Source organism: Piliocolobus tephrosceles, chromosome 10 (assembly GCF_002776525.5).
Source record: "Piliocolobus tephrosceles isolate RC106 chromosome 10, ASM277652v3, whole genome shotgun sequence".
Lineage (NCBI taxonomy): Eukaryota > Metazoa > Chordata > Mammalia > Primates > Cercopithecidae > Piliocolobus > Piliocolobus tephrosceles.
In genome coordinates, this window is record NC_045443.1 from 32,766,420 (window position 1) to 32,780,438 (window position 14,019).

The 14,019-nt window shown below is 38.9% G+C and overlaps 1 protein-coding gene across 6 annotated transcripts in view; it reads left to right on the forward strand.

Annotated features, from left to right (window-relative positions):
• The window catches only part of DNM1L (dynamin 1 like), a 66,278-nt gene that overhangs the window by 15,979 nt on the left and 36,280 nt on the right, over positions 1–14,019 (forward strand). For 5 of the 6 annotated variants that reach the window (XM_023208944.2, XM_023208945.2, XM_023208946.2 and 2 more), the window contains exons 2-3: positions 8,098–8,245; positions 13,964–14,010. In XM_023208944.2, coding sequence (XP_023064712.1) covers positions 8,098–8,245; positions 13,964–14,010 — 195 coding nt within the window. Of the gene's footprint in view, positions 1–4,599; positions 4,738–8,097; positions 8,246–13,963; positions 14,011–14,019 lie in introns of all 6 variants that reach the window. The other variant, XM_023208949.2, reaches the window with a different exon arrangement.

The following is a 14,019-nucleotide window of genomic DNA, read 5'->3' on the forward strand; positions in this document are numbered from 1 at the left end:
TCCTTGGCTTCAAGTGATCTGCCTACCTTGGCCTCCCAAATTGCTGGGGTTACAGGCATGTGCCACCTCGCCTGGCCTTTCCATCACCTTTAAACTAATTTTAGAATATACCATCATTCCAGAAAGAAACTTCATATCTATTAGTAGTCACTCCCCATTCTTCTTCACTCTATCCCTAAACAGCCACATAATCTATTTTCCAGCTATAGATTTTGCCTATTTTAGACATTTATATTTTTTTGAGATGGAGTCTTGCCGTGTCGCCCAGGCTAGAGTGCAGTGGCGCAATCTTGGCTCACTACAACCTCTGTCTCCCGGGTTCAAGCAGTTCTCCTGCCTCAGCCTCTCCTGAGTAGCAAGCTGGGAGTACAGGCACGTGCCACCGTGCCCGGCTAATTTTTATATTTTTAGTTAAGATGGGGTTTCACCATGTTGGCCAGGTTAGTCTTGAACTCCTGCCCTTGTGATCTGCCCGCCTTGGTCTCCCAAAGTGCTGGGATTACAGGAGTGAGCCACTGCGCCCGGCCGTATTTTGGACATTTCATATAAACAGAATCAAATAATATGTGGTCTTCTGTGACTGACTGACTTTAACTTAGCAGAATAATGTTTTTAGGTTCATTGATGTTATAGCATGTGTCAGTACCTTACTCCTTTTTATGACTGAAGTATAAAATAACTTTTATAAGACTAAACATTAGTCTTGGTACTTCTAGGGGATTAAATATCCATATTAGGGATCCTGGGAAGATGACAGCAGTGGTAGAATAGTTTCCTAAATGTCTATATGACTTTCCCCTAAACACAGAACAAATAGGATAGGAAAACCAAAAACACATAGAAAACGTGTACAAGAAAATTAGTTGACTATGTTTCTCTGCAAACGCTCAAGTGCCAGCAGATTGGGAACAAACCATTGTTATCCATGCTGGAAGAAGCAGAAGGAAGCAGTGGCACATCTGATGGAGTGGAGAATTGTGAATAACCCAAAGGCAATCACTAGAAAGCTTTTTAAAGGGCCGACTTTAGAATACCAGCCGAAATGGGAATTTGGGAAGGGTGTTGCACACATCGACAATGGGTGAGTGAAAGAGATCAGTTGTAAAGTCTGAAGGGACTGGCGTTCCTTCATGGAACTTTAAAAACTAACCGAAGCTTCCTTCCAAGGCCCACTCCTCACAAGAAGAAGGAAGTGAGGATACAATTGAGTATCCTCTGAAGAATACAGACAGACCAAGGAAAGAGAAGGTCCAGATAAAAGCAGAGATGAACAGGGCCAAGATATCTCAGAAAGCAAGAAACTATACTTTTGAATACTATATGAAAACAACAAGAGGGAGTTTTAGAGTGTAAAGGCAGAATAGCTATTCAGAGCCAAGCCTCTTTCAAAAGTCAACAGTATGAAATGATTGTTGTCAAATCTCATGCAAATTTTTGAAGAAAAACAAGATCCCTCTAGACAAGGAGATGAAAGTACACCAGAAAGACAGAAAACAAAGAAAAACGGTGAGATATTAAGACAAAAGGCAAGACAGAAGACACTACAATGATAAGACATTTCAAAAAATTAATTCGCATAAGAAAAATTTAAAAATTAAGTGATAGTGAAGTATTATAAATAAAAGAAAATGGCTGGACATGGTGGCTCACACCTGTAATCCCAGCACTTTAGGAGGTTGAGGCAGGAGGATCGCTTGAGTCCAGGAGTTTGAGACCAGCCTGGGCAACATGATGAAACCGTGTCTCTGCAAAAAATAGAAAAAATAGCTGGATGTGATGGCATTTGCCTGTAGTCCCAGCTACTTGGGAGGCTGAGGTGGGAGGATCACCTGAGCCTGTGAAGGTTGAGGCTGTGGTGAACCATGCTGGTGCCACTGCACACCAGCCTGGGCAACAGAGTGAGACCTTGTCTTGGATAAATTAAATGAATGAATGAATGAAATGAAACAAAATTTATTTTAGAAATGAAGACAAATTAGAAGGAACACAAGAGCAAGTAAACGTAACAGATAACACCTTATGAGGGAAAGAAGCTGAAAAGGAGAGAGACATTAAAAATAAAGAGATGTAAAAAGAATGTTGTAGAAATTGACACATTGGAAACAAGTAAAGAAAATCCAACATATGTATATTGTGTGTCCCCAAAGAAGAAAACTATAGCAAGGGAACAGAATGGGTACTAAAAATTACAATACAAGACAATTTTAATGAAATAAAAGTAGATGGGGAACTAAACTTTGGAAGAGTACAGCACATACCTAAGAACAGTGACACGGCAGACCAACATTGAGGCATAGTCTAGAAAAATTATTGGACTTCAAAGGAAAAATAAAAATCCTTTAGACATAGAGGCAGAACTCACAGAGTCTCTTATAAGTAAAGGAAAATCAGGGCCAGGTGTGGTAGCTCATACCTGTAGTCCCAACACTTTTGGGAGGCTGAGGTGGGGGTATTGCTTGAGCCCAGGAGTTTGAGACCAGCCTGGGCAATATAGTGAGACCCTGTCTACACACACACACACACAATATAGTGAGACCCTGTCTACACACACACACACACACACGCACATGCATGCACACGCTGGGTGTGGTGGTGTGAGCTTGTAGTCCAAGTTACTTGGAAGGCTGAGAGGAGGATCTGTTGAGCCCAGGAATTGGAGGCTGCAGTGAGCTGTGATTGTACCACTGCACTCCAGCCTGGGCAACAGAGCTAGAAAAAAAAAAAAAGAAAAAGAAAAAAAAAAGAATCAGATTACTGTCTTTTTTTTTTTTTTTTGAGATGGAGTTTTGTTCTTGTTGCCCAGGCTGGAGTGCAATGGCGCGATCTTGGCTCACCACAACCTCCGCCTCTGAGTTCAAGTGATTATCCTACTTCAGCCTCCTGAGTAGTTGGGATTACAGGTATCCGCCACCACACCGGGCTAATTTTTGTATTTTTAGTAGAGACAGGGTTTCACCATGTTGACCAGACTGGTTGCAAACTCCTTACCTCAAGTACTCTGCCTACCTTGGCCTCCCAAAGTGCTGGGATTACAGGCCACCACACCCGGGCTGGTGTACATGTTCTTATCTTTTTTTTTTTTTTGAGACAGAGTCTCGCTCTGTAGCCCAGTAGCCCAGGCTGGAGTGCAGTGGCCGGATCTTGGCTCACTGCAAGCTCCGCCTCCCGGGTTAACGCCATTCTCCTGCCTCAGCCTCCCCAGTAGCTGGGACTACAGGCGCCCGCCACCTCGCCCGGCTAGTTTTTTTGTATTTTTTAGTAGAGACGGGGTTTCACCATGTTAGCCAGGATGGTCTCGATCTCCTGACCTCGTGATCTGCCCGTCTCGGCCTCCCAAAGTGCTGGGATTACAGGCTTGAGCCACCGCGCCCGGCCATGTTCTTATCTTAAATATGGAATTTCATTGTCTCCTTTCTCCTGTGACAGTAGGGAGACCAAGGTGGGCAGATATACACCTTGTATAATACGCTTTTGTAAAATTCAAAAATTAGCCGGGTGTGGTGGCATATACCTGTAATCCCAGCTACTTGGGAGGCTGAGGCAAGAGAATCGCTTGAACCAGTGAGATGGAGGCTGCAGTGAGCCACAATTATGCCACTGCACTCCAGCCTAGGTGATAGAGTGAGACTCTCTAAAAAAAATAAAAGTCACAAACAATATGCTAGAATTTGAAGAATATTGTTCCCATTAGCCCTTCCTGGGGAATCTATTAGAGAATCAGAATGACTAGAGACACGTTAAAGACTGGTGATTTGTATTACACGTAACTAAGACCAAATGAGGGTTTGAAAGAAGATATGGTCTGTAAAGGGGTGGGAAGGAGAATGGAAGGATTATATGCAAAACATTTAAAAAACTTTCAGTAATAATGGTGGTGGTGGTATTGTTGGTGTTATTATTTTGAGAATCTTTGTGTAACATGAAATAAAAAGCAAACAAGTAATTGTGTTGTTCTAATTCTGTCACAAACTGTAATTGAGAACCACAGCTCTTGGTGTGGAAGAAAGAAGATGAGATGACTGATTAGAGGAATGTATGTTTGTGTTAGGGGTGGGTGAGGGTTGCAAGTGTCGGTAGCCAAAATAGAGAAAAAAGCTAACGTTTACATTCAAGGAACTTTTTTAAAGAACAGATAAACCCTCCTTTCACCAGGGGGAAAAAAGAATCCCAGGAAGAAGAAATTAGAAATATTTAAAAAAATCAATTACAAAACAAAATCAGCAAAATATTTGGCCAATCAATTTAATAGTCATTTGGAAAGTCTCATAAAAAATAGAACGTAAAATATTATAAATAAGAAAAATGAACAAATTCTGAGGTTACTATGAGTAGTTATGCCTATAAATTCAAAAATCAGAGAATTCGATTTTTTTTACGGACATATTTTATCAGACATACAAAGAACAGGAAATGTCTATATGTTGTTAAAATTATTTCAGAGTACAGTATCAGAGTACAGGAATGAAATGATGGAAAGTATCCTGTTTTATTTAATGAGAGGGGCTACCCTGGATATCACAACTGCAGTTTCTCAAATATGTCTTATATTCTTCAATTTAACTCTCCAGATCCATTCAGCTTTTGTGTTTTCCATCATAGGGACCTTTCTGGACAACATGAATGAGCCCCTATGTCCTCTGTCTTCTGATTTGGATGTGGAAATGAGGAGCCCTGGCAGGGAATTGGAGGAGAGAGGAGAAAAAAGTCCTGGTCTTGATTCCCCATCTCATACATTCTGTATGTAGGAGCCTTGGGCTAGCTGGCTGTGTCACTCTTAGTCCTGGTCCTTCCTTTTAGGCTTTGGGGTGATGAGAGCTGCTCTCCTGTTACTAGCCTGGGTTACTGCAATATCCCTTGTGATTTCCTGTAAGCCTCACCCACAGCTTTGTAAATAGTCCCTTTGTAAATAAACCCTCTTTACATTAATCTAATTTGAGTGGGCCATCTGCTTCCTGCAGACCCTGTCTGACATAACAGATGAAATTAGGATTTTTGTATTTCTAGAAAATAAATTTTTAAAGTACAAGTTTTGACTAAGAAAAAAATAGAGAATATACTGTATAGAAAAATAACAGTTTATTGCAAACTTAAGAAAAATGACAAATTTAGAAATATTTTAAAATGTTAATAATAGAGGTTTATATGTTATTTGATTATTCCATAAGCTGTTAGTATTGATATTTTTTATTATTTAGTAATTGGATATTGATATTGTATGTATGTTAAATTTCCTGAATGTGAGTGGTGTGGTGGCTGGCTCCTGGAATCCCAGCTACTCGGGAGGCTGAGGTGGCTTGAGGATCTCTTCAGGCCAGAAGTTAGAGGCTGCAGTGAGCTATGATCACGCCATTGCACTCCAGCCTGAATGACAGAATGAGACCCCCATCTGTTAAAAAAAAAAAAAAAATCCTGAATGTGATCATTGTATTGTGGTTTTATAGAAGAATGCCCTTGTTCTTAGGAGATGCATGCCACAATATTTAGAGTGGAGTATCATGATTTCTGTAACTAACTCTCAAATAGGACAGCAAAAGGAGAAAAAGTCTTTGTGTGTACATGTAAGGAGAGAGAGACATAAAGTAAATGTGTCAAAAATGTTAAGTGGTGAATTATGTTAAGATATATGAGTATTCACTGTTACCATTCTTGCAACTTTTTTTGTGGCATTGAAAATTTCAAAATAAAAAGTTGGAAAATATTTAAAACAACATACAATGAAATACTTATTATGGATAAAGAACTTTATTATAAACTAATAAGAAATATATAAAATGCTAGTATTTGAATAAGCAAATCACTAAAGGAGAAATATAGAAAGCCCTTAAACAAAAGGATGCTTGACCTCAATAATAAAGGAATTCAAATTTAAATGAGCTGTCAGTATCCATCTAGCAAAGTAGCAAAGAGTCAAAAAGCAATGCTTTGGGAGTCTGAGGCGGACAGATCACTTGAGGTCAGGAGTTTGAAACTAGCCTGGCCCACATGGTGAAACCCTGTCTCTACTAAAAATACAAAACAGCTGGCCATGGTGGCACACGACTGTAATCCCAGCTACTTGGGAGGCTGAGGCAGGAGAACTGCTTGAACCCAGGAGGTGGAGGTTGCAGAGAGCCGAGATCATGCCACTGCATTCCAGCAGCCTGGGCGACAGAGGAAGACTCCATCTCAAAAAGAAGAAAAGCAATGATGCTTAATACTGATGGGGCTGTAGCAAATTGAACAAAGTGGTAACTGTTGGAAATACAGCTTGATGCCATCTTCTTTTTTTTTTTTTTTTTGAGACGGAGTCTCGCTCTGTCGCCTAGGCTGGAGTGCAGTGGCCGGATCTCAGCTCACTGCAAGCTCCGCCTCCCAGGTTTACGCCATTCTCCCGCCTCAGCCTCCCGAGTAGCTGGGACTACAGGCGCCCACCACCTCGCCCGGCTAGTTTTTTGTGTTTTTTAGTAGAGACGGGGTTTCACCATGTTAGCCAGGACTCGATCTCCTGACCTCGTAATCCGCCCGTCTCGGCCTCCCAAAGTGCTGGGATTACAGGCTTGAGCCACCGCGCCCGGCCAGCTTGATGCCATCTTCTTTGCAATCTGGCAGTATCTATGAATGCTTAAAATGTGTATGCTCGTTAATCACAGCAATTTAACTTAAATGAACTAAATCTAGTGAGGTAATAGGATAAGTGACTAAGGTTATATGTATAAGCACATTTATTGCAGCATTGTTAATAACAGCAAAAACCATCTAAATGCTCATCAGTTCGGGTTTGGTTTTACACATAGTAGAATACTGTTTTAACTATTACTTTTTTTTGAGAAGGAGTCTCACTCTGTGCCCAGGCTGGAGTGTGGTGGTGTGACCTCGGCTCACTGCATCCTCTACCTCCCGGGTTCAAGCTATTCTCCTGCCTCAGTATTCTCCTGCCTCAGCCTCCTGAGTAGCTGGGACTACAGGCACGTGCCACCATGCCCAGCTAATTTTTGTATTTTTAGTAGAGACAGGGTTTTGCCATGTTGGCCAGTCTGGTCTCGAACTCCTGACTCAGGTGATCTGCCTGCCTCAGCCTCCCAAAGTGCTGGGATTAATACAGAAGTAGTTAATGTATTGATATGGAACAATATCCCTGATTATTACATTAAAAATAAAAGCAGGTTAGGCCAGGAGCAGTGGTTCATGCCTGTAATCCCAGCACTTGGGAGACTGAGGTGGGAGGATTGCTTGAACCCAGGAATTTGAGACAAGCCTGGGCAGCATGGCAAAGCCCCACCTTTACAAAATACAAAAATTAGAAAGGTATAGTAGTGCGTGCCTGTAGTCTCAGCTACTGGGAAGGCTGATGTGGGAGGATCACCGTATCCTGGGGAGGTCAAGGCTGCAATGAGCTGTGATCGCACCAGCACTGCACTCTAGCCTGGGTAATAGAGTGACACATTGTAATAATAATAGTTAATAAAAATAGAAGGTTAGAGAAAAAGATATGCATTACTGCCCCATTAGTAAAATAACTACATATTGTAGGCATAATTTTATATATACCAATATTACGTAGGTTTTGAAACCTGGTTGGTGGAGTATCAAAACAGGTGGGAAAATTATGGGAAAACAGGGGTTTTATTTTCTGGTTTTGGCTTAAAAACAAATAGATCATGTAATAGGAAATAAAATTATCTTTCATTTAAAAAGTCTGTGACCGGGTGTGGTGGCTCATGCCTGTAATCCCAGCACTTTGGGAGGCTGAGGCAGGCGGATCACCTGAGGTTGGGAGTTCAAGACCAGCCTGACCAACATGGAGAAACCCCATCTCTACTAAAAATATGAAAAGTTAGCCAGGCTTGGTGGCACATGTCTGTAATCCCAGCTACTTGGGAGGCTGAGGCAGGAGAATAGCTTGAATCCTGAAGGCGGAGGTTGCGGTGAGCTGAGATCGTGGCCTTTGCACTCCAGCCTCGGCAACAAGAGTGAAACTCCGTCTCAAAAAAAAAAAAAAAAAAAAAAGTCTCTGCACTAATTAAAACAATTCTGTATGCTGGTTTGTTAATATAGTTTATTGAATTAACAAAAAAATGTGTTAAACTCATTTTGCTCTTGTATATATTCTGTTTTCAGAGCAGCGGAAAGAGCTCAGTGCTAGAAAGCCTGGTTGGGAGGGACCTGCTTCCCAGAGGTACTGGAATTGTCACTCGGAGACCTCTCATTCTACAACTCGTCCATGTTTCACAAGAAGATAAACGAAAAACAACAGGAGAAGAAAATGGTAAATTTCAGATTTGAGATAAGAATTATCTTACAGCTCTTCATTTTTGATCTGTTCTTAAAAAGATATGAATTGATTAGACAATTAGAAATTAGTGGCTGTAGCATAAACAGAAGTCCTGTGAGAAGTAGTATGCATCTTTCTTAATGTAAAGAAAGAGTAGTTTTTGTTTTGTTTTGTTTTGTTTTTGAGGTGGGAGTCTCACTCTGTCACCCAGGCTGAAGTGCAGTGGTGCGATATTGGCTTACTGCAGCCTCCACCTCCTGGGCTCAAGCCATTCTCCTGCCTCAGCCTGCCAAGTAGCTGGGATTACAGGTGCCCACCACCACGCCCAGCTAATTTTTGTATTTTTAGTAGAGACAGGGTTTCACTTTGTTGGCCAGGCTGGTCTCGAACTCCTGACCTGAAGTCATCTGCCCACCTTGGCCTCCCAAATTGCGGATCATGAGATCAGAAGTTCAAGACCAGCCTGGCCAATATGGTGAAACCCTGTCTCTGCTAAAAATATAAAAATTAGCCAGATTTGGTGGCACGCACCTGTAGTTTCAGCTACTCAGGAGGCTGAGGCAGAAGAATTACTTGAATCCAGGAGGCAGAGGTTGCAGTGAGCTGAGATTGCACCACTGCACTCCAGCCTAGATGACAGAGTGAGACTCAGTCTCAAAAAAAAAAGAAGAAGAAAATAAGCATTGTCCTTTATAACCGTTCTTTTTTGATTAAATTGAAAATATGTTAGGGAATACTGTCTGTGTCTTTCAGCAGATTTTAAGTTGCTTATCAAATATGTATCCTGTGGTAATTATATTAGTGAGGTTTGAAATGTTGAATGAGAGTAATGTATTTAATCTTCCTATTTAGTTCAGTATTTGGCTCAGACTTTCTTATTTATAGAACTCTGTAACATAGCTCTAATTATTAAATTACTTTTGCAGCAGAGTACCATATCTGTTACTTATCTGCAGAGATCTGTTTTCAATGCAGTTTTATTCTACTTCTTATTCTGATTTAAGATGGGACGATAGTATTGACAAAATTGAACTTATTTTAATTTCTGTGTCTGATTTTTTTCATTTACTGTAGGAGCTGTTGGTGGTGATGACTCGAATTTTTTTTTAATGGGGAAAGAAAACTTCATGAGCATCTGCTATGACTCTAGAATGTTAGTCACTGAAGCAAGTTAGTGTAGTTGTAGATGCTGCAAGTAATATTTTTAGATAGATTGCCAGTGGATATATGGGAGCCTTTTAATTACATTAGGTAGCTTCTGGGTATGTTATTCATCACTTTGCATTTCTCTAATACTTACTGAAGTTCTGAACCTTGAATTTAATCATTTTGGATTAATCTAGCGTTCACCTTCAAATGTATGGAATAACACTTCTAGAATTTCATCCCCACTAACTGATTTCATCAAATTTACCAAACACCTGAAACTAAGACCTTAAGAAAGTATATATTAGGTCTGTCTCTTTTTTTTTTTTTTTTTAAACTTTCATTTTCTTCTGTCACCTTGAGAGGGCCCATGATATCCTGTCTCTCAGAAACTATTTGAATTTTGGGCAGTGTTTCCTTAGATAAAATTGTGCTTGTTAGAAAAGGGTGTACATTTCAGCTATAGAAGTGTCAGCTCCTTGGTATCTCTTTGTTTTTATGTCCACTATGTTTTGTTGATGTCTCCTCTTAGTGGTTGGTCAGTAAATCTGCCTGCCTATTGTTTTTTTCCAAGCTTAGTGCTGATTTTGTATATATATTTGCCTAAAATGGCAACTCAACTACCCCAAACACAATATAGATTATATAAATTTGAGTACTAGATTTCACATGTTTTATTCTAGGATAGACAGTTCCTTAGTTTTTCATCAGAGCTTCTTTATCCTTGGAATAAACAATTCTAGCATATCATAAATCATTCTAACCCAGAGAAAATTAGAAACCATGAAGCAGATAAACAATATAGTTAGCTAGAAGAGTGTGAACTACCTGACAGCCTGATAATAAGAGAGGAGAAAGGGAGGAAAACATTAACTTTCCAAAAAAAAAAAAAGAAGGAATCAGTTACTAACATTTTGTGTAGGGATTTTAGCCAGTGAAGGCTTAGATACATGACAAAGACCTAGGTTACCAATAATAGATTGAGTAGTACATTCTAAGATGACATGGAGAAGTATAATCCATTTTAGATGTAGCTCCATTGAAACTGGCTAAAGTAAAACATTTTAGTGTTTAATATGTATAATTCAACTATCAGGAAATTTATTTAGCATAGGATTCTTCATTCTGTCAACTGTGGGATAACTGAGCTGTCAACATGTACATTTATGGTCATCTTAGCTTGCCCCCTACTTCTGCCAATGTGAAAGAATTTTCTGTTAAATTTTCATTAAAAACAGTACTAAACTATGTTTTAGAGTGGAGTGGTGGTTCAGTTTGAACAGAACTCCACAGTTATCTTTCATATATTTGTAAGAAATAAATCAGGCTTTCCTCAGCTTTCCTTTGAGACAAAATCCAAAAGTAGCATGCGGATTAAAGGCCAAAATTGTGCTATATATGATACTTCTGAACAGTGTCAGTAGAAATTGGAAAAAAAAATGTGAAAAAAAAAAGAATTTATTTTGGGGAGAAAAGTTGTTGAACTAAAGCAAAAGCTTTCTTGTTTTCTTTTTAAAAAATGCAAACATAGGCCGGGCATGGTGGCTCATGCCTGTAACCCTAGCACTTTGGGAGGCCGATGCGGGTGGATCACCTGAGGTCAGGAGTTTGAGAGCAGCTTGGCCAACATGGTGAAACGTCATCTCTAGTAAAAATACAAAAATAAGCTGGGCGTGGTGGCGGGTGCCTGTAATCCCAGCTAATCGGGAGGCTGAGGCAGGAGAATCACTTGAACCCAGGAGGTAGAAGTTGCAGTGAGCCGAGATCGTGCCATTGCACTCCAGCCTGGGCAACAGAGCAAGACTCCGTCTCAAAAAAAAAAAAAAAAAAAAAAAAAGGCAAACATACCTGTTTCATAGAATAATGCTTAAGATCTTGGTATAATTTGAATTATTACCCCTGTTTCTTTAAGTAACCTATTTGTAAAAGCAATCAGTTGCCCCCTCAAAAAAGCAGTAAAATTATACATCAGAATTAAAGGAAAGAGATAGGATTAATTTTTCTGCATAAGGTGCAATGATACACGTAGTAGTCTCCCTTTGGATTGAGTCCATGAAGGTGAAGAGTTAACTTTCTGCAGTGTTCTATCAAATCCAATATATGTTTCAAGTAAAATACCCTTATATAGTCCAGTCTTAGCCAATGGGGCAAATACTTGCATATACTTAACTAACTTTTAAGGTTTTGAAAGATGTATTTAGTATATTTTGTAGATTTTTTAAAATCAGGCAATTTATCTTTTCCCATAGTAGGTTATCAGATATCTCAGGCAAAGTGTGTTTTATTTATTTTATTTTTGAGGCAGAGTCTTGCTGTGTTGCCCAGGCTGGTATGCAGTGGCGCAGTGATCTTGGCTTGCTGAAACGTCCTGGGTTCAAGCAATTCTCCTGCCTCAGCCTCCCGAGTAGCTGGGATTATAGGCGTGTGTCACTAGGCCCAGCTAATTTTTGTATTTTTAGTAAAGATGGTGTTTTGCCATGTTGGCCAGGCTGGTCTCCAGCTTCTGATCTCAGGTGATCCATCTGCCTTGGCATCTCAAAGTGCTGGGATTATAGGTGTGAGCCCCACACCCGTCCCAAATTTTTGAATAGTGGATTGATTGTGCTTCATTTGTGTCAGAATTAGAAACAATGGTGACGTAACTTTTTTATTATTAATTTTAAAAATTTAATTTTTATTTTTTAGACTAGTCAAGTGCAGTAATGAGAAGGGGGGAAAAGTAGAACAAGGAGTTCCATCTGTAACTGACTGAACAATCAATTGAGATAACTACCTTCAGACAAGGCAGATATAGCTAATTATATTGGAAAGGTTGTTTCCTAAAAAAGTTATGGCAAGCAATATGCTTTGTTTCTGTGACTTAAAAATATTATATACATCCCTCTAATTCTAGTTGTAAATTTTGAATGATTGAATGCTATGTGCATTTGAAATGTGATCAGGTTTCTGCACATTTGAATTTTTAATAAGGTTTAAAATTTTAGGGATAAGCACTAAACTTATTCTGTGCTATTTCTCTTTAACTACAGACCCTGCTACATGGAAAAACTCAAGACACCTTTCTAAAGGTTTCCTTTATCCATTTGCTTTTGACCCTTTTTTTCTCTTATGCCTGCATGTGTGCTTATGTACTATTACAGGCTGTGTGCATTTTTTTTTCTTCCATTTTTATTTGCCCATCCACATTGATTGCAGGTTTTAGTGGTTCTTATTATTTTTTTTGGCATTGCATCAAAATGCAAGCTTTTTTGGTGGTGAATGTAATTTATTTTATTTTTATTTTTGAAGACGTGCTTGTGAAGTCAGGCCTTTTTAAATATAATAAGATAAAGTAGAAACAGCTCTTTGGTATGTAGTACTTGCATTTTGTGAGTTCTGTTCACCTAGATTACTCCAGTCCTCCAATGAGACTTCTTGGAAGAAGGTACTAAGCTACGAGTAGGTGAGCATTTTATCTGCAAAAAGGATCCAGTTTTATTTACCTTTATCCCACCAAAGCATTGACTCACTCTTCTATTTATCTGAATATCTTACAATCATTTTTATTTAGACTTCAGGTGGCTGATATGCATTATTCAATAAACTTATTAAGATATTTTAACCTTCTCTAAATTTGACAAAAGCAAAACAGCTGTGTTTGGAGGCGATTAAAGTTAGATTATCTTTACACAATTAAACAGTTCTAGTTTCTTTAGGAAAAACAGAATGTATCTTGCTCTTCAAGTTTTAGACTACTTCACACAGTGCAACAGTGAATCTATTTTCCTCTTTCAGCAAGTACAAGAGGAACAGACCTATGACTGGAAACTAATGGAGAGTGGCAACTCCTTACGCTGCATATACCAGGGTTCTTGTTTTTTCTTTTCTTCCATTTTATTTCTTTCCTGCCTCCAGTTCCAAGGGAAAAGTCTTGACCCTGGGGGAAAATCACCTTGAAAGTGTGTGTAAATTTCAAAGCAGCTAGCTCTATAATAATGAGAGAGCTCTTTAAAGGAACAGCAAATTGTGACTCTACAGGTAACCAACAGGAAACCAAATTTTTAAAAAGAACTGAAGAATTAGCTGTTTCATTGACACATTGTAAAATTTTTCCTTGAGTCATATGTGTAAATCTGTTACATTCGTTTTTTGCACTACTCAGTGGGATTCTTAATTTTTCTTCTTAGCCACTAACTTTACTTTCGTCAGAAAACTGCTTTTATATGTAAGATGCTTAAAACTAAAGAATATCCATTTTACTGTAATATAACTACACAAAAAAATAAAGAGAAATAAACAATTTTATTTGCAAAATCTAGATTTCAGCTGGTGGGAAGACATGTGAGCAGCTCTGCCTGAAGTTGGTCATGTTTTTGAAATACACCATACAATTTTTAAAATATAATTTAGCAGAAAATACAATTTTAGAAAAATATAATTTAGTAGACTTTAAAATACTTGTTAACTTGTACTTAATGGCAGAATTAAATACAAGTTAATAAATGTTTTATTATGTTGCCTTTTTGAATTCCTAAAGATAAAAAGTAGTTTCCATAGTTTCTAATAAATGAGTTTTTCTTTTTCCAGGGGTGGAAGCAGAAGAATGGGGTAAATTTCTTCACACCAAAAATAAGGTAATCACA